The sequence below is a fragment of the Acanthopagrus latus genome, chromosome 4 (genome assembly GCF_904848185.1).
Source record: "Acanthopagrus latus isolate v.2019 chromosome 4, fAcaLat1.1, whole genome shotgun sequence".
Taxonomy (NCBI): Eukaryota; Metazoa; Chordata; class Actinopteri; order Spariformes; family Sparidae; genus Acanthopagrus; species Acanthopagrus latus.
Genome location: NC_051042.1, coordinates 12,458,825 through 12,485,884, shown reverse-complemented (window position 1 = coordinate 12,485,884; position 27,060 = coordinate 12,458,825). Strand labels below are relative to the sequence as shown.

Below are 27,060 nucleotides of genomic sequence, written 5' to 3'. Positions count from 1 at the left end.
TATTCTGCTGTCTCTTCTGGCCGGTGTTACTCATGAACTAAAGATGGACTGAAGGGATGCCACTACCTCTATATTCTCCTTTTTTTTTTGAACAAATCAAAGTTTCTCAACACATTCCACTATTTCAGTTCAAAAACAACTTGTTATCTTTGTTAAGGACTCACTCATATGTAGGAACTAACTGTCGCTATGACTGATCAGTGCAATTTTTGTGTTTCCGTGACGAAGACAAGATGCCAGAGAAACCCAGCTTACTTCATTGCGCTACATCAGTGACTAAACCTCCATACAATATTACTGACAAAAAAGAGGGGATGAAATAACACGTTTTTTTTTTTTTTAAATAGCAAACAATCGTGTAATCCAACTCTCTCGCTTGTCACCGGATGGCTGCGCGTTTGTCTGTGAATTTGCCCACCAGCGGCGCACAGCTAACTGAGCTTAAAAGCCCCGGAGCTGATGGCTGCAGGAGCTCGGCCAATGCGAGACAGTGATGGGTACGACACATGATGGCAACGGCGGGGATTGGACTGAAAACAAAGGGGTCGACACTTGGAGCCAGCACAAAATCTGTGCGACTGCAGCAAATGGAAAAAAGTGAGTGTGTAGTAACGTTATTTGCCAGGAGAGATGCCAAGCAGCTAAAAAAAAAAAAAAAAAAAAAAAAAAAGTGAGACACAGAAACAGCACGACACAAAGAAATCAAAGTAAAGATGTTCTGAAACATTCTGTCACATCAGTTGTCTCATTCCACAAACTTGTCAAAAAGCTCTGGGATGGCGGCCCGACCCATCTCGCAATCCCAAAGAGTCATTATTTGACGAGTCTGGAACGAGACTCAAAAATCCAATTTTCTCACAGACCTGCAACTAAAGCTGAGTAAGTCACAAAAGGCAGGGGTGTAAACACTGTGTACGAGAAGCATCATCAAAACAGCTGGACTTTGCTGGCATTTTAGGGTTTAGCTGAACGTGAAAGTCAGCAGCCTGGCCAGCCAAATGGGACGACCGCTCTCTTGCTCGAAACAACTCGTTGTTGAGCTGTCTTTGTTCAGAATAAACGCGCAAATCAGAAATTGTTTCATGTGGAGGTGTACTGCTTAAATAAACATCAGACGAGACAGCCCTTCTGTAAGCCGCATTCCTTATCATATAAGCTGTCATTCTGTGACTAATTTTCAGTAACAGTTTCTTTTAAGCTGCGACAGCATCGGTTGGTAATGTTTCCACCTTGTGAGACTGTGTGTGTGTGTGTGTGTGTGTCATCATGGTAAAATGTGCTTCTGGAGACACATTGGTGAAGATTCTTAGTCATCCAGGTAGTGGTTTATCTAAATGTTCTACTGAGGCAACTGGACTTGCTTGAGATTGTTGAAGACGTTTCACCCCAGAGAGAAGATGAGAGAAGAAGCATCTTTAAGAAAGCCAAGAAGGCCCAGTCACCTCTGTACAGGACGTCATCACTGTTGGTATGAGTGAAGGTTTGAGTCCGGAGGCAGAAGTTATTTCAGCCTCGGTGGAAAACATACATCTCCGCTGTTCCCCAGCTGCTGTTTGCTGATCATCCACCATGAACAGACAAAAGTGCTCCCCTTTCTCTTCGCGTTTGACAGGATTTAGTCAACTAAAAATGTGACTAAAGCTAGCACTGACTTCTGATTCCAGGATAAAATGAACACAACTTTAGCATGTATTGTTGACACAGCTCTTTCGCCAAATGACTGACGTGAAAGTACAACATAAAGCACATGTACCATTATGCTTTATGCAGCTATAAAGAAATCAAGTACAGCTGAGATGAAAGTGAGTATAAGTATGGTTAGTAAAAATCACTTATCACTTGTGGTTCAGCGCAGTTTCCAGGGAAAAAAAAGAAGACGACAGTTAATGTTTCTGCAAACCGCTGACGCATTTAGATTTGCACACGTCATAGGCTACGTACCATGTTGACACAAAACACGTTATGTCACATTCGCATTACATATCTCTGACCTGACAGGCTTATCATGAGGTAGAGGGGATGGTGGTGGAGTCACAGACAAGAGAGCTGCCAAGCCAGTGACCGCAGTTCAAGACTGTGTTTCCAAATTTGTAAGCGTGACACTAACGCGCAAAACGCGATCTTTTCCTAACCCTAACCAAGTGGTCTTTGAGACTAAACCCTAACCAGACCAAACGCACAGCATTGTCAAAACATAAAATTAAAAAAAATAAAAAATTTAACCCAAAGGAACCTAAAAATTCAACATAAACAAATGTCAAATTCCAACATATCAGTATTTTGCAGAAACGTATGCTGCCAACATTGTTTCTGGCAATTGGGTCGTGAGGTGCTGTAGACTGAATAAATCAGTATAAATTACTCCCAATCTCAGAGAGCTGACTTCTCCTGCTGCATTTGAAATAACTACCAAGCATCTTATTGCAGATTCAATAAGGAGCTGCCTGTAATTTGCTCGGGAGGCCTAATTGGGCTTGGCTCTTATCCCCTCTGACTCTAATTGGACTACTGCTTTGTGAAAGAGCTCTTAAAGTGAATGTCCTTTTTTGCTCTCACCTACTTTGTGATTTAAACCGTGTTTAACCACTCACAGCGCTAAATCGTCCTGAATCCATGATGAGCGAAATCCTTATTCACGCCTCGGCCCGAAAATGTCACTCCCAGATGTTTCAGAGCGTCACGTAGCACCGGGCGGCAGATTATTGTGCAAACGATGCGCGAAATGGCTGCTTTCTGTGCCTCCCTCGAAGCATCGCAGACCTCCCCTTACATCACCTTACACACACACACACACACGGCACATGCGGTCCGCTGCTACTCAGCGCGAGTCTCTGTATTATTCATAAAACTGCACGCTTTTCTCTCAATGTTTTCTGAGCATCAAAGAGCTGGCAGTAAACACGAGAGCCTCGAACACCTTCAGCTACCAGAGCTCCCAACTCAGAAGAGCACGATTCTCTGGAAATAGAAGCGACTAAACAGCTCAGGTACATCTTCCCTGAGCCGCTGCCAGAGATTTAGTAGATGTGTAGAGCTGCCGCTGTGACCTGGCAAATGCGTTCAGGAGAAATGCTGCCAGCGAGGAACCACTGTGCGAAATTGTGTTTACAAGCCACGAGCACCAGAAGGTTACCCGGCGCGTATTTAAAATGCGCGGAGACTGGATGCTGATTGGTGTGCATGAAACCCGATTGACTTTAAAAAAAAAAGTTTTTTTAAATTTTAAAAAAAAGCTCCAGCTGTTTACACAGAAGCACATGCAGTTTTGTGTGTTTGCGCGAGAGAATGGCCAAACAAAATATCAACCGCAGTTAGAAATTCTCAGAGGAAACAGATTCTGGAGGCGCTGCACTGTAGCGTCCAGCTGGTCGGTGACAATATGACCTCTGCTGTGCTGCCTGTTGTACAACGGCGCAGGGCTCTGTGGGGCCTTAACAGAGCATGTCGTTACTTTATAGCCGAAAAAAACAAATAAACTGTGCGGAAAGGAACAGTGATAAAAAAAGAATATACAAGCAGCAAGCCCACACAGAAAGCTCCCTTTACCTCAAACATCTCAGGTAAAGCCTGTGATGTCTCGAAAGCCCAATCGCTAAGTGTAACATTGCGTATCCCAAGGTCAGTCTCTTTCTGGCGCCATTTCTCCTCCGTCGCAGTATGTGCATCTTGTGCCATGTTAATGTTCATCTAGTATGGAGTACAACTTGTCACCAAAGCCTTCAAATAGTTTGCAAAACCAGTGCTGACTCATCATTGTCCACTACCCTGAATGCATCGCCAACACAGGTGTCGGATAATGGATTAAATATCAATTTTAATTCAATCTTTCACCTTTGTTAAATATCATTTTGGCCGTGTACGTTAGCCTAAAAGGCTGGTTCTCATCCTCGGGGGTCAACAAACCAGAAGGCCTCACAGTGATAATAATTCTACATAAATTAACTTTGTTTTTCTCTCATTTCTGCTTGGTTTGCCTCAAGGATATCGCCATGTCAGTGCTGTTCCTTCAACAGTGTAATTAATGTCGTTCAAGCGACTGCTCGCATTTTCTGTACCAACTGATTATCTAATTCTAGCGAAAAAATAGTCAATTCCCTGCGCACAGTTTCAACATCTGCATTGATATAAGTGCAGATGTGAGCAGGAATTTACTCTTTTTCGCTGGAATTAGATTTTTTGGGGGGGAGATTTGTTTTCCTGTACCACAATGAAAGAGATAAGTGGCGTTCAAGGGGTGTGTGTGTGTGTGTGTGTCCTTTGACTCATCTCATGAAAGGTATTTTACTCAAAACTAGATATTCTCCTTAACTCAATTAAGCACTTTGCCTAAACCATGTATTCAAACAGAGCGATATCAGACGAATGTGCTTCAGATGAAGAAGTCTGAGACGGAGAAAACAAGGAGGAAGGAACTCACTGCAAATCACGCACACAAACAAGGACAACAAGTAAAGAGGGTCACAGCAGACGTAGCTGTAAATCCGCCGGCCTTAACCTTTGCTACACTCGTCCTGCACGCCGCCTTTACATGGTCAGCTTAGTATCACAGAATGTGCTCATAAAAAAAAGTGACCGTGACTTTGTTCTATCAAAACTAACTTGACACGTCTTATACTTAATAAAGATTGCACCATCAATTTTATTACACATGGTGATTGCTTGTGGGACATGAGCGCACACTGCGGGGAAGCACAACACCACAGCAGCTTCATAAGCAGCCATGATTTCACAGTATCCATGGTGACAGATGTTTCCTAGTTAGTGGACCTGTTGTTTTGTACCCTCAATCTGAAGTGAATTGAGTTGCACCCTGCAGCTTGCCGGTAGGACTCAGTTTGTGAGAGGGCCCCAGCATCTGCCCGCACCGCCGCTCGCTCTGTTTACAGACTCGGTCAATGGCTGCTGATGGCCGCCCTCAGCCAGGAGCAATATGGTCATCAGCCAAGGCCAATACAAGGAAGCACAGCAGGCGGTGCGGGATGAGTTACATCCCTGACGCTCTGCTCACCTTCATCACTCCCTGTTTTCACACAGGCATCAGCAGTGGCCACTGGGGGTAATCACGGCCACCACTGTGTCTCAGCTGAACGATTCTCTGGAGGGACAGTCGTCCCTTAGATCCTGCTCTTCTCATCTGGCTCTGCTGAATATTCTTTTTGTTGTAATACGCATTCCCGTTTAGAGATTCTGCACCGCGTGGAAGTGAAAAATAATACGTGACGAGGTAGCGTCCACGAATCCCGTGACAGAAAGCATCCAGCTTGCCTCTAATAATCAAAAGCCCCGACGCCTTAGGACCTGAAATGCAATCTTAAAAGCACCGATGGCGTACCTGCCGATGGATGAAGACAACAGAGCCCAGGAGACGCCACGTTCCTCCCTGCCGGTCCACGTGGAGCATTCGCAGGATCTGCAGGAAGCGAATCCCTCTGGATAAATGACAAAAGTGTTTAAAAGCCAACACTGTGCTCAGAAATAGTGCGTGTAGGTATTCATGTGTACACACAAAATAAAGTATGTGGACACCCAAACTTTACACTTCTATGCAATTGTTTAAAGTGTCGCTGTGAGAGACTCCTGTCCTCTAGGAAAGGCTTCCATAAGATTTTGGAGCCTAGCTGTGGTAGGTCCTCCTGGGAGCACCGGCGAGGTTGGCCGCTGATGTTGCGCCTGACCTGCCTCACTTTTAGTTCATTTTTTTTTTTCCACCACTGGTGTTGGATGGGGGTGAAGCGCAAGTCAGACAAGCTCTTTCACACCAAGCTGTGAAAACCATGTCTTTGTGGGCCTGAATGAGCCTTCCTCAAACTGTTGCAACACAGTCGCAAACGCCACTATTAAAATGACATCACACGCTCTAATGCTGTGGTTTTCCTTGATTGGAACTAGAGGGCTAAACCCAAACCATGGGAAACAGCCCCAGAGCAGAAACACCACAAAGGCCGGAGCCCAGCACAGCTCTACCACTCAAGGCCTACCCCTACAAAAACACTGGGTGAAGTGTTAGAGCTACGCTGCCTTTGAAATGCAGGCACATTTTTTAGATTCCACAGTTCAAACCGTGCCATGTGTTTTTGGCGTATTCTTTATAAAGAGCTTAAAGCAACTGCTGGCTGATTTTACATTGTTATTGCTGATTTGTGCATGACACACTCACATTTTTACGTATTTAAAAGTTGCAGTTTCGTTGATGTATGACCCCCCGAAATTTAACTAAGGTTAAGCAGCGAAGTTGCTGCACTTTGTACCGCTCTTCATATATCAGTGCAGACTGACAGGGTAGGAGCACAGGTTGGTAGTGTTAAGCTATATAGAACTGCAAGAGGCTCTGTAATGATGCAGCACTCTTTTTTTTTAATTGATAATGTAACTGACAGTGTGAAGTTGTGAACAAATTGAGAGTGTCTGTGCTTTTCTATCTTCGCCAAATAAATGGCACTGCCATAATACCAGGGTTGCCAGAGTAACACAGGAGGAATCACCACAGCTGATGGCATATTGGAAATGTCCAGTCCAGTCTGTTTTTACAAACGCCACTGACATATGAGGGTCTTGGATGGTTATCCCACTTTTAGAGGGTCAGATTTATCCCGCTTGTAACCGTGTGCTCAAGGGCATGGAGGAACTCCAAAACAGTCGGAAATTGGAGCGTGTCAACATACTTTCGTCCATGTGGTTTCCCCTTGTCCACCTGTGTCTCTTACCTTACAGCAGAGGTGGCAAACACCTGGCCTTTGGAGCCCACGGACAGCACAATTACTGAGGCAACAACTACAATCAGATCTGTATTGATAGAGAATGAGGGGGGTTTTACGTGTAAGTAAAGCAGAAGCAGATGTTCAATATACAGAGGTGCAGAATAAATGAGCAGGTGTCGTCCTCCAGACGAGGCATTCGGAAAAGTGCATATATTGAAAAAAAAAAGAAAGTGGCCAGAAAGTGCTCCATTAAGAAATTACCGTTGGTTTTCATTACAAAATGGCTCAATAAATCAATTGAGGTGAGGGGGGTTACAAATAATATTAACGCTAATATTCATTGCTGCATATTTCAAAAAAACACCTGGAGGTTCCAATTCCATGAATAAAAAAATAAGGTAGAGAAATAATATTGCAGGGCCTGTTTTAATTTCATGCTGAATTTGTCTGAGATATTTCATTTAGGGATGTAAGTGCAGGATATATTACAGATATTGTTTAAATATTGTGTGTGGGTGGGGAGTGAGACGTCTGTGCCTGCTGTGTGTGTGTGTGTGTGTGTGTATGTGTGTGTGTGTGTGTGTGTGTGTGTGTGTGTGTGTGTGTGTGTGTGTGTGTGTGTGTGCATGTGCGTGTGTGTATACGAGGGTTGTGTTCCCACCGATAATAGATATTGGCTTCCTGGCAAAGCGCAGCCGGCCCCAGATGCCAACATATTTACTGCGGCAGCCTGCCGACCAGAGGCGGACAAAATACTCCACGCCGAAGAACACCACAAGGACGATCTCCTGTCAGAGAAATGAGGGAAACAGAACAGACAAATGAGGGAGAAGGACAGGTGGAGAGAAAAAAAAAAAAAAAAGAGCCCAGCACCACGTCGCGGGTTGTGCGGTGCAGCAACACCTCAGACTTGAACAAAGTGTGCTTCAACAGATATTGTTGAATTATGGATGCAGCGGTTGAACAATCGTTCTCTCAGCTGCCTGTTTTGTTTTGAAGTGGAGCTTCTCACAAAGCCTGTTCCAGTAATTCATAAAGGATTATTGATTCTTGCTCGACAGATCCACCGTTTATCACCGTTTAATTTGAACCACGCAGCTGATCAATTCCTCTTTCTTCTCGGCTGCAAAATGCGCTTGAAACTGTCGGACAAAAAAGGGATTGCACCACAGGGGGGGATGCAAAAGGGATGCAGCACAAACTCACACCAAGACGACAAAATGTACTTCAAGACCTTGAAAGAGGTTATGAAACGGTCGCGATTTAATTCTGATGCTTCTCTATGACCTACATAAGCAGACAAGACCATCAGCAAGGAGATTTTTTTTTTTTTTTACCATAAAGTTATATCATTCTTACTGCCTGTAACCAGGCCACTTCCCGACATATCCAGGTTGCATAAGTCATAAAATGAAAATTATTTTTTTTGAGGCAGACTGCTGAGGATGAGCTGTGGGGTCTCTCGGCTTGAAGGTTGAAGCTGCTCTGTAATCTGGTGGAGAAGGTACGGCACAAGAAATGACGCGGTGCTACATTGAGCAATCTTACACAGCCACGTTGAACCATCGCTATACATCCTGCAAAACAGCTGTTTTATTCAGCACTGAATAATGTGTGTATGCAAAGTTGTAAAATAAATGTAGCGGGGAGGAGGTGTAATGCAGAAAGTGCTTAAAACATTAACTTTATTTTATCACTAGAATCTTTTTACAGTAAATGAATATCAGTCCCAAATATCATCTTTCAATCTCCCTAATTTCTCATAATCGGTATCTGCACTTGAGAAGCCACATCCTACCAAAAAAACCAAATGCACATTCGTGCCAGATCGAGTAGCATTCATACCACTTTTTTTTTTTTTCCACAGGGGCCACCAAAATCAACAGAAAATTAAATTTTCACTGTAGCTGCTTTAAGTCACACATGTGACTAAGTTAACCAGGTGATTAAAGGTATATGTGTGAATCAAAATTAGCAAACTTTTTTTTTTTGGTTTCACGTTTGCTGGGACTCGAACAGCGGCCTCCTGATGCGTTGGACCCATCCATCCACCCCATCCTGCTCCAAGTAACCTCACTACCTTCTTTGACCACATGATAATCACTACGGGCAGGAGAGGTCGCTGCCTGTGTCGCGACAAGCTGCTTTCACAGATGACCTACGTGTTAACTTCTGGGGGAGGAAGGTCTGGCCAGTGGCTAGTCAGCTTGGAAACGGGAAAACTGGCCACATCCTGGCTCATCGCAGCTCTGTAATGTACAAGTCGTACCTGGTAGTTTAATCAGTTTAATAAGTTGCTGTGTACAATCAAGATGTGATTATTATATGTTTTTTTTTTTTTTTTTGCAGGACAGTGTCTTGGCGGACAGTTCCCGGATGCTCTGCTGATTGCCTGGCAACCCCACAGTGACTCTAGGAAATAATCACACACATAATCGCTCATGAAATCACAAAATGATTATGAAAGTCCTTCTCGGATGATTTTGTTACCACAGCTATGCCGCCTCTTACCCAATCTTTGAGCTGAGCTGAGCTGAGCTGAGCTGAGCCAAGCCCGGCTGTAGCTTCAGATCTACCGTACCACATCTAGATCACTTCTTCATTTTTTCTTCCCGTTCATATTTTGAATTCGCGTGGCAATAATTTACACAGAGCAGACAGAATGTGTCCAAACATGGAGCCCAGATGATCAAAGCGTCTTAATTGGAGTTTCTCTGTTTTAATTTCATGCGAGTTTCCTCCATTGCACCGCCAGGACAAATGGATTCCAAAAATCAATTAACGCACACAATTACACCAACATGTGGAAATTAATGAACTGGCGTGAACGCAATTACCTCCACATGTCTCTTAATAACTGACAAGAGTCTGGAAATGAAGCCGTCTGAAAGCGGGATCACTAGCTTAAAAAACTGCGATTCAGGCAGAAGATGCATTCACAGCCGTCAAGCCGGAGACGTTTTCTGCTCGAAAATTATTGGAGGTGGTTTTTTTTTCTTCATCGGAGCCAAAGATTAAAGTGTCAGTGGATATAAAACAGCATGTCTTGTAAAACAAAAATTGGATTAGTAATATGTTAAGTTGTGTTCTTGGAAGCAATAAATGGTATATTAATTTATTCAGGGAGGATTTTCGCTTCAAGGTTAAAAAACAAATGCTCTATCCAAATAAGGAATACATTAACAAACAGGAATAGTTCAAAAACAGACACAGATGAGAATCCGAACAGTTGTTTTCGGACGAGGTGGAAAGCTAATCATGGCCTTTTAAAGCAGCAGATGACCCTGATGTCTGTTTACCTGCTCCTTCCGGGGCTTTTGAATGCACGACGCGATCGTCATTAACAAATTATGATTCCCTCAGACAACTCTAGGTGTTGGCTTACAGGTTGAGCTCAACAGATGATTCTGGGCGACCTTGAGCAGCTCCTAAAAATGCTCAAACAACCTGGAACAAAAGCAGTTCATCAATTAGTTGTTTTTTTTTCCAATTTTATAAATGGAACTTGTGAGTCAGACACTTTTTTTTTTCCCCCTGACAGTCAAAGCAAGTGAAGTGAAACAAATCACCCAAAGCAAGTGTCCATGTTCATGACTCCGACAGGTGCAGTTCTGTTTACTGTCACGTACAAGTGAAATCAACATCTTTTCCAAACCTTGACTAAATGAATCATGTAGATTTTGGTACTGTTTCACAGAATAAACTATGTTTTCCTAGCATGTGCTTTTATTGTCTAAACCCTGACCACAGAGTGGGTGCGAACCTTAGATTTTAGTGAGAGGGTCATCAACTTTGTACACTTGCCATCCAGCCTGACCTCCTGCCCTTGATGCCAGCGTCATGCTGAAAGCACGAAAAACATCACCGTCAATGTACACGATTCTCGCAGATGACATTTTGCGACTGTCTGACTGCTGTGAGACTTTTTTGGAACGTTTGAACACCAACAGCATGACAACAGAGCAAATCCAACCTGCTTACGGCCGTCATGTGATGGAGGTCCTCACTGGTCCGCGAGGAAACGAGACACGACGCAGGACCAGAGTGGGACCGGGTCCAAACCTCCAAAGTTCCCTGAACCGGTCAGGTGGGGTCTTAGTTAGCTGACGGTTAACACCCGAGTAGATCGAGATGATTTGAGCGTATCAACTCTGATCATGTGGTGCCTCTAAAAAACACTGCAAGAGGAAAGGCTGTCTTTAGGAAATCAGTAGCTGATAAAAAATATTTCCGCCATGAAATGTGAAATTACTTTTGGGGAATTTGATTCACAGATATTAAAGTGGTCACGAGATTAGGGTCTGTTCTGGACGACCACATTTTGGATTGCGTCTGATTACCCAGGAGCCAATTTAGACCAGGACCTGTGAAAGCTTCTACTTTGTGACACCGTAGGAAACGTGGGTGAGGGGATCTTGCCACGGTGGTTTTTAAACACCCGGTTACAGATGATGGATTCACTGTGAATCGTTCTAAGTTTGATTTGGGCACAAAGACTAATCCTCATCCCCGTCCAGCTACCTGTACCTAAAGCCTTTGTCTTTGATAGCTCTCTGTTCTCGCACCCCTCACCCTGCAGTCTCTGCTCGGCCTCACCTTCTCTCTCTCATTAGAGGAACCACAAGGGGCACAATAAAACCAGCACACCTCGTCTAATCATCCCCCCCCCCCCACACACACTGAGACTCACTCCCCAGGTTCCTCTCCACAACAAGCTCCAACCTGAACCAATCAGTGATCGACATTCGACCCGCGGTTCACCCCATCATCCGACCCGCATTTCATCAGTCTCCACCTCTCCTGTCCCTCCGGCACCCAACATGCATTCACGCTCACTGTACAAAAAAAAAAAAAAAAAAAAGAAATTTGCATCCAAAAGAGACCTGATCATCTTTTGTCAGTGAAACCTCAAGCGTAATGTGTTTCTTTTTTTTTTTTTGTTTCCAGGACTTCTCTGCAGGATGAGATAAAATGCAGCAGTACTTTTTTTTTTTTTTTTTTTTTGTCAATAGTTCACCACTGCTCTGGATCCCAAAAACAAACAAAGTTGTTTTGAGAACGTGAATCCTTTGGGCAAACTGCCAAGAATCTGGCCAAACACACCACTACAAACACTGTCAGCCGCTGCTGCTTCTCCGACTGGAGAACGGAGTGGTCTCCGTTAACCTTGAATGTGCAGGAAGAAAGAGGCAAGACAAAGAAGGCGCTTCTGTGATGGAGGAGGAGAGAATGAAAGAGCGGCAGGGTCAGAGCAAATCTAAACTAGAAAGCGCCGAGTACAAAACAGTCCCTCTGGGAGGGAGGCTGGAAAAGATGAATGTTTGAGCTTTCAGTAGGTTTAGCAGCACGGCAAATTTTAATTATTCATTATCTGTGTAGAAAAGACGAATAAGAAGATTAAACATCTCCAGAGGGCGAACTTAAGGCTGGAAAACATTTTGTTAGAAGCTCATGATTTGGTGTTGTTTAGGAACCACATTCACACTTTCCTTTTTTTTTTTTTTTAATCACAGGTGTGACTCCCACACACAGGAGCCTGAGTCCCTACGAATCCAGCACGGGACCTGTAGGACTCAGGATTCTGATTCTCCAGCTCATGAGGCTCCATGACCATTTCATCCTATTATCCTCGGGCCAAGGTGAACTTGTCACATGTGGCACGCTCCGGTCCTCCCCTTAAAGAAAATCCTCAAGTCCTTTTTATCCTTTCTTGGGGGTTTCTTTTGTCTGAGCCTGAGTGACTCGAGCATCGCCCAAGCAGTTCCTGATCTCAGCGGCCGGTGTCGCGGGGTTAAGTTTATCCCATTTACTATTGATTCGAGAGGAGGAGCCTTCATCCTCTTAGGCCAGCAGGGCGCCCTGAAACTGTCTGTGGAAATAGATGCCCGCGTAGGGTTCCCGAAATTGTTTCTTGTCAGGCAGCGGTTAGGTCAACCTGCCCTTGAAATTGCTTTTCTAAAACAACAAAAAGTGAGTTGTGACATTCGTCGCTTCAGCAACACTCGCCATGATTGCTGCGGCAACACTTACATGCACACAATATGTACAAAGACGATTAATTGAACATCTGTTTGCTCCTGTTCAGGGCTTTGACAAACAAGGTTACCCGACACATCTGTCATTCAAATGAACTATAAATACTTTATGTCTCTTAACCGCGTTGTTTCACGAGCGTCGTTATCACCTCTGGTTTAGTCAATTGAGGTCGGCGGCGTGTAACGGCAACGGAACCCCTCCTTAACCTCCTCGCATACGGGGGAAGAATCGGGCCCGTATGTGCAGATGCCAGCCAACAAAAGCAGACGAAACAGAAGTGCTGAGCAGATGGTGAAAGTCAAAGGAAAGATCAGATCAGGAGACGGCGGCGGGAGGAAAGGCTGCGGGCTGTGTCTACAGTGTAAACAGCGCTGTGAGAGGATAAAGAGGTGCTTCCTGCTCTTGAGAGTTCAGATCCTTTTCAGTCTCAATCACTCTGTTTCTGTCTGATCGGGATCATTTAAGACACGCCGCGGGGGGGTTTCACACCAACAAACACGGCTTTGTTTTACATTTGATGTCCCCCCCCACCCCCCCCCCCGCGCCCCCAAACACATCATGTGCATTGTTAAGGCGTATAAAATACACGGGCACATAAACCTGATGTGAACCTGCATTATTTTCATCCACTGCATTATCTTCTTCCTGACTTCTCACAGCTGTATGACAATCACTAGGGGTGGGCGGATCGATCCAAATATCAATAGTATCGATACCAAGGTGAGTATTGGTATTCATTATTTTAAATATCTTTTTCTTATTTGGCTAAAATCTTTGTGTTTTATTATTATCATAATCATGATCAGCTAATTAAAATCACTCAATGATCAGGAATTTTCAAGTAAAAAATACCGGTATCAGTATCGGTGTCGGCAATACTGGCGCTGTAATTACTTGTAGTCGGATCGATGCCAAAATTTGCAGTATCACCCACCCCTACCGATCACCGGAGTAAATGCTGGCAATGTAGGTTTCTGCAAACCACAAATACTTCAGGGTCTAGTTGATGTTACAGTCCTGTGTTTATGATCTGGTTATGTTTAGGCACTTAATATATCTGTTTTGGTCACCACAAATATGGGTAAAACTGGGTTGTTACCACAGGAAGCTGGACCATCTTGTTTTCCCCCAAACTGTAACCAAGTGCTTTTTATGCGCAAATCAATGCTAAGCAAAAGCACAGCGCTGTGACAAGGGACGTGAAGCTGACACATAACAGAACGTTCAGCTTGGACTTTTCTGTGGTTTTGCAGAAATGCGAACATTTCTAGCGGCGACCAGGCAGGTTGTGGTCGGCACAAATACGGGTGAAGGTGTCCCGAGGTCGCGTCATTGACAGCCAGTTTTGTCGCCCCAAACACAACTGGGGATGTCCCGACCTCTCGTCAAATACGTCAGATTTGTTATCGCCAAAACGCAGCTTGAAATTGTCACTGTCATTGTAGAAATGTAGCCTGTGACACACACAAATATCAAAATCTCAGCGGTTTGTAGAGACGCTAACTGTCAAACATTTTACCCTGGGAGTCCAGGCTGCCTCTTTTTACCGCTGAGATGCTTCTCTCGGAGCAGCACAACCAATAGCTGTAAAAACAGATACTCTTACAAATACCTGCTGTCATCACAACATGAAGCAGTTTAACATGCGGGAACACAAGTTGTTTGTTTTTTTTTGTCTGTGAAAGTGTTCCACTAATCCATATAAGCTGTATGGGAGTATAGCACGAATCTTAAGGCCGGGCTTTAAAGGCAATTCTCCTCTCTCTTCAGCTGCTGCCAGAATCACTTTCAGATTTCTGTCTTTCAGCCTCTGATTGCTTCACACCACACGAGCACAACCAGGCTGGGTGTAGCAAAGAATTCACACGCGCTCGAATAAGTCTCATTCCTCCTTATTGGTCTGGTGGCATTTGGAGCAGGTGCGAGGGAGGATCAGTTCACTTCAGCGAAATCACTGCAGTCCGCAGATCCGCTCCCGGAGGCAAAGTGAATCCTAATGGAGCTGCACTCACTCGAGGGCTCACACTTGCAGACCCCTCGAAAAACTGTCCTGGAAGTGCCGTGCTTGCTCGCAGAGAGACCGAAAGGAGGAAGCTATCGTGTCGGCTGATGTCTCTTCATCAAACTTCGCGTAACCTTGGTCTGCTGGAGTCTAGAGAGGCGGAACGGATCCGAAGGCTGGAGATACAATTAGTTCAATCGCAGGGAGCAGACGATGCCAATAATATGTCTAACGATGTCAGATTATTGTCCTGTTTGTGATCGGGCTGGCTCGCTCCAAAAGTAATGACTACATCAGGCTTTCAGTCCCGTCTATTTTTCCAAGGATGAAAACATATATTTGGACAAATGCGCCTGCTTTCCCAGGCCCCTTGACATTTCACCCAGATGCACAGCATCCACTTTTTTGAGTATTTGTATGCGCATACGAAGCGCAAAGCCTTCGGACTCCTTGTGACGCGGACTCTATAAAACATTCAGGTGTTTTAGAATCCACGTAACCAGACATCGGGGTCAGAGACGGACCCATGGAGGGAGTTCACAAGGTAACTTCTATCACTGCTGCGTGCAGTGACACCCGTGCGCAGGTCCTGTAATGGGACACTGGTCGGGATTTGGTCTGGGGTCTTCATTGCTTTTAAACATGGAGGTTTTTGTCACAGTGTAAATGTAGTGGTTAAATATGCTGTACAGTCATCCAGACAAAAAGAGTGCAACGTGATACAGAGCTTTCTAAGCCCGGCGCTGCTCTACAGTTCTTGCGATTCAGCAGTCGAGCGTCTGAACTACAACGGAGACTGGATCCCCTGTGACAGCTGACTCATAAAGGGTTCAGCGGCAGGTCCGTGTTGCACAGAAATCTCACGCATGAAGTGGCTGCGCCCTCACTACACCGCCCCGCTGCCGGCGGAGCATTACGCATCGACAACAAAACCCCGGTGCTCAGGTTAGGTTTACCTCGTTATCCCCGTGAGGAAAGTCTTTTTCGGTGGCGTTCGTTAATGCGGTGTGAAAGAGAGATAACACTTCCGCAGATCACTAATTAACACCAGCCAGGTCGCAGTACCGGTTCCGCACGGATCCCTCGAACGACAGATCGAGGAAGCACGAGACTTCAGGCGGTCACAATTAACACGAGTTATATCACTGTGAAATATTACTGCACAAATCCCTTGTGGGCTTCTGTATTACAGAACTGAAATGAAGTAGTAACGTGTCACAGACATGACCCGCTGGAAAGAGGCACAAAAACAAATACACAATGATTGATCGCGGAACGTTTTGATGTTTTTGAAATCATGCTTTCATAGTTGTGGCAGCTGTGGCGAAACGTGATGCTAAAACGCTGCTCCTGGTGTTTTAAATGGCGTCCGATATGTCACGGTCTGAGTTTTCTACTTGTAATTTCCTGCGTTTACGTTGTAGATTCATCCTCAGGTGTCTTGTTCTGACTCTCCACTTCCCGTGTCTGTCTCCTTCCTGCTCTTTTTCTTTCTGTGAAGACCTGTGCACACTTGTTAATTAGTCCCAGTGTATTTAAGTGTTTAAGTGTTTAGACTCTGAGTCAGTGCATCTGTTCTGTTGACACGTCAGTCCTGCTTCTCCCGTCCTCTTTCGCTCCTCGTGCTCCCGGTGTTTCATTGGTTTGTGCATTATTTAGCTTTTAGCATTTTTTTGTTCTTTTTTTTTTCATTTTCGGTTTGACTTTTGTTCTCATTTTGTCTTTGTTGATGGCTTTGGTGTTTTTTTCCCGTCTTGCCTTTTGTGACCTGCACTTTTCACATTATGTAATTGGACGTCGGGGTTTGTTATTAAAGCTCACCTTTTGTTCCTTCACCTGCCTGCCTCTGAATGTCAAACTGTTACTCGATAATGGCGATGATGATCGTGAAAAAAACAAAATCACCGGGACACAATCGAAAGTCTCAGTTTTATTACATTTTCTGGCACTGTCTGAAATGCTCAGGCTGTTGGAGCCCTTTCCAGTGTGTGAAGCCCTATTCAACCCAAACCTCCACCTCTCCTGGGGCACCGTCGCTTTGTATACTGCATCGAGTGGCGCAGTGGCTCCGATTGTTCTTATACTGCAGCCCATCCTCACGAGAGAGCCGGGGTAAGCCGGAGAAGTATAGATATAAGATTGAAAACTCCACACAGAGAGGTGGTCGGGGACAGATGGTTGGGATAAACAAGCACAGGACATCAGCTACACGATGTAACTGAGAATATGTGCGCACTGCAGGTTGTTTCCTGGCCTGAAACCAACCAAACTGCGAGCATACGACAGGGGCATCTTACACTTAAAGGGTCAGGCTACAGTCGTTTAGTTATGACAGTGTGCTAAATGGTGGTGTTGGTTTAAAGCCTGCAGAATACTCTTTACCCGTCTGACCCGAAAACCCTGATCTCACCTCTGAGGGTCAGGATGGTCCGGTTGGGACTCAAATCGTCAAATTGCGATGTTAAAGGGATATTCTGGTGCAAGTTTAATCCATGTTCTAACACACCGTGACACCGAGTAGGACCACCCAGGTCTGATGCCTCGAAATAAGTGTTGGGACCCTGTTTCTAATGTTGCTGAAGTTTGGTGCTGTTCTGAGCATCATCTGTGGCTTGTTGGTGGCGGTTTATACTTGGACCCATTTACTGCAGTGTATTGTTGTCGTGCAGTCGTTTCTGAGGATGCTAAAACTACGTAAGCTAGCGGTCCACAAACTTTGTCTCCCGGGTGGAGGGGGGTCCTACTCGGTGTCAAGGTGTGTTAGAACATGGATTAAACTTACACCGGAATATCCCTTTAAGCTTTTGATGGAAAAGCTCCTTTAACAGTAGATCCGATGGGATGATTAGGGACAGAACTGTGTATTTATGGTTACTTCCAGGCATCACTCTTGAACACTCACCACCCAGAAGAGTGTCGTATGAGCCAGGGCCTGGTACTGCTCGATGGTAGACAGAACGCTGAGGATCAGACAGGCTAGAACTATGAGAAACCTGCAGGAAAAAAAAAAAAAACAAGCAAATCACACATGAGTTTAATTAAAGCGTCGCATTTCTATTTAACTTGCCTTGCGTGTCAGTTGCTCATTCTTCTCTCCGTCGAATACATTCTTAGCAGTTAATTGGATAACGGTGTCCAACTGGCTGTCGCTCGCTTAAATAAAAAAAAAAAAAAAAAAAAAAAATCCCTCAAATCAGAGCTTTACATAAGCCGTTATCAGTCAAGTTATGCAAACGAGAATCTGCTCAATCCACTTCTCTGCATTCCACCCCGTGTTTATGCCAACATTTCGGTCTCTGATTTACACAGCGCAACTTCAGTCGGCTTGTGTGTCTCGTTCGAGTCTGAGCTTCTGAACCACTTCTCAAAGGAAAAAAAAATAAAGTTTTAAGGCATCATCGCACCGCTTTATATTTTTGTCAGGGAGTGTATCTGAGTAAAATGCGAGCAAACACTCAAGGACAGCCCTCTGGAGGAAATTCTGCGAACCTTTTGAACTCCGCCATATGAATGCAAAGCGCGCGATAAACTTGTCAAATAATGAGCGCATACACACACACACACACACATGCACACAGTATCAACAAACGCTAAATTGCTCCTTAACATTCTCCTTATTCCCCATCAAGGTCACAAGTGTTTTAACTGCAGCAACAATAAGACGTCTGGAACTCTTACCTTCTTTAGAGTGAGGGATTTTATTTCTTCGAGATAAGGCTTCAAGCTTTTTTTTTTTCTTTTTTTCACTTTTAACCTATTCAAACAAAATGACAAATTTAAACATCAAAGAGGGTGACAGCGATCCCTTGATGACCCCGTTTTTGTCACTTGAGAAAAAATACGGTTTTCCTGACACCGAAGGCTTCCATATAGCATCTTGTAACACCAAATGAAGTTTAGCGATTGTTTTTCACAGCTGCACATAAAAGCAGGAAGAAGTCATCCTGTTTAATGTGATGAAAGTGCAGGAAGACGGGGAGGGAGGGCTGACCGCAATATCGCTGATGACGAGCCATTCTCAAACTCATAACCTTGCTCGCGCTTGTTTCGAGAGCGGCCTCGGCTCCTGTTTTTTATTTGTGTTGCTGCTGTGTTGACTCGACGAGCCGAAGCTTGACCCGTGTTCCCCCCGTTTGTGCGTCCGCAAGATTTCTCCGAAAAATTAACTCTTCAGACCTGTCTGGCAGAGATGAGATGAGATTCATGCGACACCATCTGACTTTATTTATCAAACCATGTTCAGTCGTGCCATTCTCACCCTGTTGCCATCTCTACCATACGTACCACATCACGTTCACGTTTATAGACTGACTTTAAGGTCCGGAGACGGACCGCAGTTCGACACTTTGGTGAGTTTTTGTGCAATGACCCATAAAACAAATGAATTTAGAAAACACACAACTTTGGCTCTGTTGCAGCTGCCTGTCTGTAGTAGAGATTAGACGGATTATCGGCCTGGGCGATTATCAGGGCTGACATTCAATATTTTTCTGTCGGGTTGCCGATACAGCTCACGTGCTACTTTGTCGCTATGCCTTTCACACAATGTCCCGTCCACAACGCTATCTGATTGGTTGCACATGAGTAATAGCCCGTTCACACCGAATTACCTGCATCTGCAAAGTAGAAACTTGATTTATCTAATAAATGTAGCAGATAATTAAGCATCATTGCCTATTTTTTTAAATTGTATATATGTTATTTTAAATGTAATTATTAAGTATAAACTAACAGAAAAATAAATTGTACTTTAGTACTTTAGTTAAGTAAATCATTTACATTCCATTAATTGATTATTTGTCTCCTTTAATACCAATAAACGTTATTGATATTGGCAGTGGAAAAATCATATCGATCACTCCCTAGTTTTCATGATGAGCCCTCGTAACATCTCCGGCCGTGCTTGTGGTGACTGAAACACCTATTTTTAGCCAAACATGACCTTATGCCGAACTTATTCCTAAACCTAACCGGACCATAAAGAAAGTGTAATGTTTCAACACGTCCATGGTCTGTAGCAACGTACATTGCCAACATTTATTAAGTGTCCCATACCAACACAAGTGTAACTTCAACCTGAAACCACCTGAGAAAAAAATCATATTTTGAACAATCGTGTCCCACTGAAACACATGGAAGAAATCCAATGTTGGAATTGGCTTATCTGGAAAATACCGTACGGAGTTGGATGAAAGTTTTTACTCCACTGTCATCTAGTTGATATTGTCTTAAAGTTTTGTTGAGGAAACAGCCCTAAACTCTGTCTTGCCTTGTTCCTATATGAGCGCACTTGATGGAAACTATGTGTAGAGGGAGTTATAGTTTCCAGTCAGTGTTTGCACCGCCGAGGCCTTTATCACCACATGCTACAGCCTGAGTTTATTGAAGACGGGCCAGGAATCCAAATACCCCCCCCTTCAAACTGACACGCAAACACACACACACACACACAAACACGGGCTTGAGCGTGCACACCACACGTCAACACAGATAAAAGACAGAGGGGAGGGAGATTTGCTCCGGGAAGATCGACTGGTGAGTAACGAGGCCAACAGTTCGACCGCGCAGCGCAGCCGAATGACTCTGTAGTTTGCCATCTCCTGCGAAACGACGTCCACAAGCCCCGCTACCTGTGTAGATGGGCCGCAGATGAGTCTGTTAAGAAGAGCAGGATACAATGCGAGGCAACATGAAAGGCTCTCGGGGACGCAGTGCAGTTCACAACAAGAGCGTCTGTCGCAATGTGACAGAGGAAGTTGAAACGAGGATCAAAAAGAGCCACAAATGAACGGCGCACTTTTCCAGACCAAACACTTCACTATGCTAATGGCGGTAATTTGTCAGCGAATCTGCGCTTCAGAGCGTCTGAAATATCAGTAAACATACACACTCAGTATGCAGAGCAGAGACTTCTGCCCCACTTCTAATCCATCGGAGACTATCCGACTCGCCACCCCCCCCCCCACCCCCCCCCCCCATCTACCAACTGCACCATCATCTTTCACTTCCCTTAACTCCACTGAGCTTACAGACAAAATAATACATTGGCTCGGCTACATCGGCACCATTGAACTCAAACAAAAGCTCAAAGCGTTGCACCTATCTATTATTGATGGGCGGATTCACTCACAGTGTGCTGTGCAGTGAGTGCAGAGCCACGGTTTTGACTTTCCCTTCTGAAGCTGTGAAAAAAAAAAAAAAAAAGAAAAAAAGAGGTTCATGCCCCCCATCGGACAATTTTGATCAATCATTAACAGTGTGAGGGAAAGCAACGAATAAACAAGTCTCCGAGTTGATGTTTTTGTTTTTTTTTTTTTTGGTGACATAAAGGTCAGCTCAACGGCATCGATACAAGTTTGTTTGTCTTTGTTTTCCCCAACATATAATCAGATTTATTCAACTTCGTTTCACTCAGTATTTCATTCACCCCCTGGTCTTCCCACAACCCTCCTCACCCCCAGGGGAGCACCCCCCCCCCCCCCCCCCCCCCCCCCCTGCTCCTCAGCTCGAGAACCAGACGAAGCAGGGGACGGGATAAGAGTTAGCAGTGATGATGCTGAGAGTGTCACTGGCTGTTACCATCAAACATCCTGTTTGGAACAACAGTCACACTTATTTTTATCACTGTTGTGAAGCGCTTCATAGTGATAAAAGACACACGCAAATTTAAAAAAAAAAAAAAAAAAAAAAAGTAAACAAACCAAAAAGCAATGACACACGAAACAGATTTGGAAGAATAAGCTAATAAAAGATCAAATACTGTTTGACATGAAGCGAGGTTTTCAGGCCTGATTTCCCCCCCCACACACAGTGTGTGTGCAATTTTGGACAGCTCATAGAGAGGCCTTTGTCTTTGGGAGGTTAGCAGCTCGGAGATATAAGGTGGTCAACAATGAGCGACCTTGTCTCTGTGCTCCATTAAGAATCTGAGCTGTGTCTAGAGAGAGGGGAAGATAAAAGCTTGGATGCCCCCCCCCCCCCCCCCAATTACTGAAATACGGGCCAGAGTGCAAACCGCTCACGTCAAAAGCGCAACTCAAATTGAGAGGAATAACAATGTATGGGCTCGAGTCTGTGCCTATTGAATCCTGGAGCGCTGCGTCTGAATTGAAATCTTCCGGCTTGATACAATTTGACAGAATATCTGGTTCAGTTAAAAAAAAAAAGAAAAAAAGAAAAGAAAACCACGTTTTGATTTGAGTTTTCTCTTATCTCCGCTGGAGGACTCATCTATTACCAGCATGTGGGGCGACTGCACGCTGACTGAAATGCTGCATTTACTTGTGGGCTGTGGCGCGCTGCACACAGACGGGCAGCCGGAGCGCCGGACATGCTTTATTAATTGCATAAAGCTCGATATATATACACCTCTTTCTGTCCAGAGATTTGAGCAAGCGCTTTCTTTTTACTCTACTGCTTTGTACCTGGAGGCACACTGTCTCACCACACACACACACGCAGACTGACAAACATATGCATGTGCAAACACGCAAACACAAGGGAGCCTCTGATAAGGCCTTGGGTCCCTCTGACGTTACAGTTCTGGGTCAGCGATAAGGCCACGCTTGTTCTTAACTGCTTTGCTCCCACTCAAACACGTGCAAAACAAGGTACGGCGCTGACCCCGCAAACCTGCAGGATGGTGAGCCATCACAACAGCATGCTCTTACAACAAACAGCTGGTTGTGTTCCAGCACTGGGGGGGGGGGATTTGTATGAATGCGCTACGATACACTCCGCAACGGAGCCTGCTTCAGTTTAAAGGGTGTAAACAGGCCTGGAACAGTGTTTGGGGTGCCTGACTCTCCTCTGCTGTCAGCGTCGAGTGCCATACATCATTTGAGTCAGTCTGTCTCGTTTAAAAGTCTCAATTTTTCATTTGCTTTGTCTGAGAACGGATGAATTTAGAAGATTGAAAAAAAAAGAAAAATAGAAAAAACGGCTGTCAGAGTGTGTGTGTGTGTGTTTTTTATGGGAACCATGATAAGTTTATTCTCTTTCTAAAAGATGTATGTGGATGTTTCAGACTTTCAGATGATTTATTTTGTCTATACCTGACCTTTCCCGGGCAAGTTAGAGCCATTTATTACGTTACCTTATTATGTGCAGTCCTATACTTCATTTATTGACCATGTAGATGAGAGATGTGTTATTAAAGAGGGGTTATTCAATCATAACCAAGGACACTGGAGAAAAAAGAAAACAGTATACAATAACAATCTACTGAACATGTAGTTCAAGTAGTTGTTGGCAACAACCGATGCAGAGAGGGAGATACTACATGGGTTTCTGAGTGATGGCATAATCACGCTTACTGAAGAGCCCAAACAAGACGAGCAAAAAGTGGAAAAACTCCACTTTGCATTTGCTTTTAAAGCATATGGACAATATCAGCGGTTCAAAAGTTATTCAACATTTTTTTTAAGCCGATGCCAGCAGGGAATGTCTTTGAGGGTTGAATAAACTGGGGGACAGGAGAGACAGGACAGCGGGAAAATAAAAACTCAAAGAGGTCCAGTTAGATGCTCCTGCTCTTTGCTGTTTAGTTTGCGGCGCTTCACACTGCAGCTTTTAGCGTTCCCGGCGTCTCTGATGTGAGTCATAATGATTTTGAGCTGGCGTGGTGAGAATTGAAAGTGCGAGAGCCCGTTCTTGATTAAAAGCTCTGGTTTCGCGAGTGTGTTGTCGACCGACCGTTGCCTCCCGTCTCGGCCCTCGTCCATGTCTGACTTGAATCGCAATGCTTGGGGCGATGCACAGATTTGATTGGCCGACGAGTGATTTGCAAAACGTGCAGCTGGCCTGTGAGTCTCCTGGGCTGCAGTAAAGGCTAGGGGAAAAAAAAAAAAAAACTAAGAAAACAAAAAAAAACTGTCAAAATGTAATCATTCAGGTATAGGTCCTGGTCTAAATAGGATGTCGCCGGGTCAGTATTCGGTCATTTTGCTATCGAGAGAGGTGACGTCCCCCCTCGTTCGCCCTCAAATCACCTCCCGGGCATACAGCTTCCTGCTATCTTTGTCCGTCACCGGAATAAAATGCCAGCATACGCACGTTTCTGTGAAACCCCCCCCTCATACATTAATCTTGTACGTTTCATTCGTATTATATAAACACGTCCACATGACTTATCATATCAGGCTTAGATTGCGTGTGTTTGATCTCACTTTCTTATCCATACTTAGAAGGATGTGGGGTGACGCGCAGCCGTCTTCGTGGAAACAAAGTCAGGCATTAGTGCGAGAGGGCCGCCGAACGGGAGTACACTGCTTGCTTTCTAGTTTGGATTTTCTTTTCTTTTTTTTTCTTCTTTTTTTTAAAGCCAAAACACGATCTTTTCCTAACCCTAACCACATGATTTTGTCTTCGACCTAGATCAGATCACAAGCACAGTGTAGTGACGACATGAAAACTGAACGTTAAAACCTTGAGAAATGCGAGATTCTTACATTTATTCTGCCAGCTTGGTTTGGTTGTGCAAATATTGAACTGAGGCCCACAAAAAAAGGGGAATTCAGCATTGTGGTTCCCTGACTGACTCCCATGGACTTGATGTTTGGAGGCCGTCTCTGTTCAAGTATGACCATGTGTATTCACAAGCAGCCAGAGTAAACGTCAGTGGATATGCGACAGCTACATCGATCCGAGAGAGTGTTTTCAGTATGTGATCACTCTGCTGACTGCTTCAAGGGCAATTTCATTTGGTGGTGGTGGTGCGCTAATGTGACCTTTACCTACTGAAACCGGAAATCTCAGATCTGGCCAAACAAGAGCTGGATGGAGCTGAGCTGCAGCAAACAAACATCCACCACGGCTCAGTGTGAATGAAACACTTGGCCAGGTCGACCTCAGAAAACGCCTCTTTCATCCTCAAGTGGAGTTTAATCCGACGCTCATTTAATTATTGACTGGTTTGCTGATATTTTGATGTTTAGCCTGTGCAGTATAACATCGTGACAGTTGCTTCTTTTGTCCAACCATTCAACATCACGAATGGCAGACATTGACGAAATAAATAAAATACATTTAAGAAGTTGGAGCAAGCAAACATTTGACAAGTTTCCTCAAAAGAAGCCCTAAAACTAGTAGCAGGTCTATCCCAAACACAGTTTTTCCATACGTCCGCCGCGAGATTCTCTGTTTTGACAAACACTTAGTGGTGTTTCCCGACGTTTCGTGCGCCTCGTCTTGCTGGTTTGTGCCCGCTGTGCGGTCAAATAACACAGCACTGGAAATGTAGACGCCTGAGCGCTATCATGGCAGCCACTCGCCTCTCTGCGACTGTGCATTGTGCGCTTTTTCACTGTAATGCTCCAGCGTGTTTGAGTTTCACCGTGTTGGCTCATGCTCCCTTTGAGTCACCGAGACTCTAACCTGCTGCGACAGGCTGCGTTCCCCCCGCGTCCCTTCAGACACTGCGGGGTCACAGGGTGGCAGCAGTGCCAGACAGTGCCTCTACCTCCACTACAGCAACGCACAACACACACACACACACACACACATACACACACGCACGCACTGCCAAGTTTAGCTGCTTGCTATCAGTGCCAGCAAGTGGGGACAGACATGCACACATGAGGGTGAGGCAGACAATCATATCCCACATTCCTAAACCTTCGGCCTGGACGCTCCAGTCTGGATCTGCTGCACTGACAGTGTCATGGATATGGGCTATTCCACGAAACAGAAACAGTGAAATGTACCCTCCGGTACATCGTCAACGTTTTAAAGACACGTCTTCATTGTTAGTAACAGCGCCTGTCAAAAGAAAAGACAGAGTTTCAAGCTATCTGGCAAAACTGTCACATCAGCTCAGGATGGTGGGCCATAACGTGACATGCTCGCGATATTGAAGCTGTGGCAGATAAAATCAGCCCCGCGCGGGATTAGTCAAAGTTTCATGTTCATTACGAGCTTGATTTTTAGTAAAAAGAAAAAAAAGAAAAAAAACAAACAGGTAGTCTCACACACCTGTCATACTGTCAGGGAGGAAAAACTATTCAAACCTCCCCTGTCTGGTTGAATTAGTTTAAAAGTCTTGTTGGTTTAGGCTCACTCCATGTGTTGCTGTTGCCGCGCTGCTGCACTCAGGCACTTCTGCGAAATTAAATGCTCAGTGGCGCCCAGGAAAATAGTCTCCCACATGAATGATCTGTGCAATATCCCTTTAGTCCTCCTGCGAGGGCACGTTTTTGTCTGAGATTCTCTTGTCTATGATGAATTATGTGGGGGTTTTTTTAATTTTTTTTATTTAATCTGCCTTGGCGAGACTAAAATATCCTTTTAGTGTTCCTGGGGGGGGGGAGACCTCCAGTAGTGCTGTGATATCTGGGCAGCATCTTTCAAAAAATTCACAGGATTCACAGCTCTCTGTTGTGAGGGCTTCCAAGGCTCTACATGCGCAATTAACTCCCTGTTTAATTAGGATCTTAGAGTTGCAATTATACCCTTGAATACCCAGTGGATCGGGATGCTTATGAAAAATAAAAAAAAAACCCAAAACACTCACACTGTGAAGTGATACACGAAGCACTTCCAGCCAGACGGCCTTTCCAGAAAGTTATACACGCGTCCTTGAACGTAGGCGCGCGTCAGGATAGGACGGACCCCGGTGCTGTACACCGACATCCGCACAGACATCCGGGGATGGGATAAGTACGGGTGGATGTGGACGGGGGGCACCTCGATGGGGGTGCTCCCGTCCTCGGGCATTTTGTCTCTGTCGAGAAAAGTGTCCACAGGTGTCCCCAGCTCGGGCGCGCTGAACGTGGTTTGCGACAGCTCCAAATCCGGCGGTCGGTTTCCACGTGCCACGCCGGAGGACCTCCTCGTGTTCCCCTCGCTGGGGGCAGGATCAGACATCGCACCTTCCCGTCGTTTGGTCCGTCGCTGGGTTGACTTTTACCGCGAAGTTACTTCTCGGTCACTCACTTAAAGGGACAAATGTGCGCCTAACCCCTCTGCTGTGCGCCCGGATCGCACCTGGGCGCGTGTAACCGTGGCGTAAACCGCGTTACTAATGCTCCAGATCACCAGGGCGGCGTTGCTTTAATTTAACTTTACGGCTCTCTGGGTTGTTGAGGATATGGCGAGTCTCAGCCCCTGAATGAACATCTCCTACCTCTTTCCGAGCACTTATCAGCCTGGAGAGCAGTGGGCGCCAGGCGGTGCGCTGCGAGCCGGCAGCTGTTGAGACACACACACTGTTTCCGCAGAGCAATCTGCAGCTGATGAACTCCATCCTCAGATCTGTGCGAAAGAAACGCAACACCATTAACAGGTTTTTTTTTTTTTTTTTTTTTGGTTTTTGTTTCCCCCCCAACC

The 27,060-nt window shown here is 45.0% G+C and overlaps 1 protein-coding gene across 3 annotated transcripts in view; it reads right to left on the bottom strand.

The window, feature by feature from the left end:
• kcnq1.1 (potassium voltage-gated channel, KQT-like subfamily, member 1.1) overlaps nt 1–26,831 on the bottom strand; it is a 50,724-nt gene extending 23,893 nt beyond the window's left edge. For all 3 annotated transcript variants that reach the window (XM_037094295.1, XM_037094296.1, XM_037094297.1), the window contains exons 1-5: nt 26,246–26,831; nt 17,639–17,729; nt 7,360–7,486; nt 6,705–6,783; nt 5,333–5,429 (exon numbers count right to left, since the gene is read on the bottom strand). In XM_037094295.1, the coding sequence (XP_036950190.1) occupies nt 5,333–5,429; nt 6,705–6,783; nt 7,360–7,486; nt 17,639–17,729; nt 26,246–26,598 (747 nt within the window). In that variant the 5' untranslated portion in view covers nt 26,599–26,831. The remainder of the gene's footprint in view (nt 1–5,332; nt 5,430–6,704; nt 6,784–7,359; nt 7,487–17,638; nt 17,730–26,245) is intronic.
• Between the last annotated feature and the right edge of the window lie 229 nt (nt 26,832–27,060).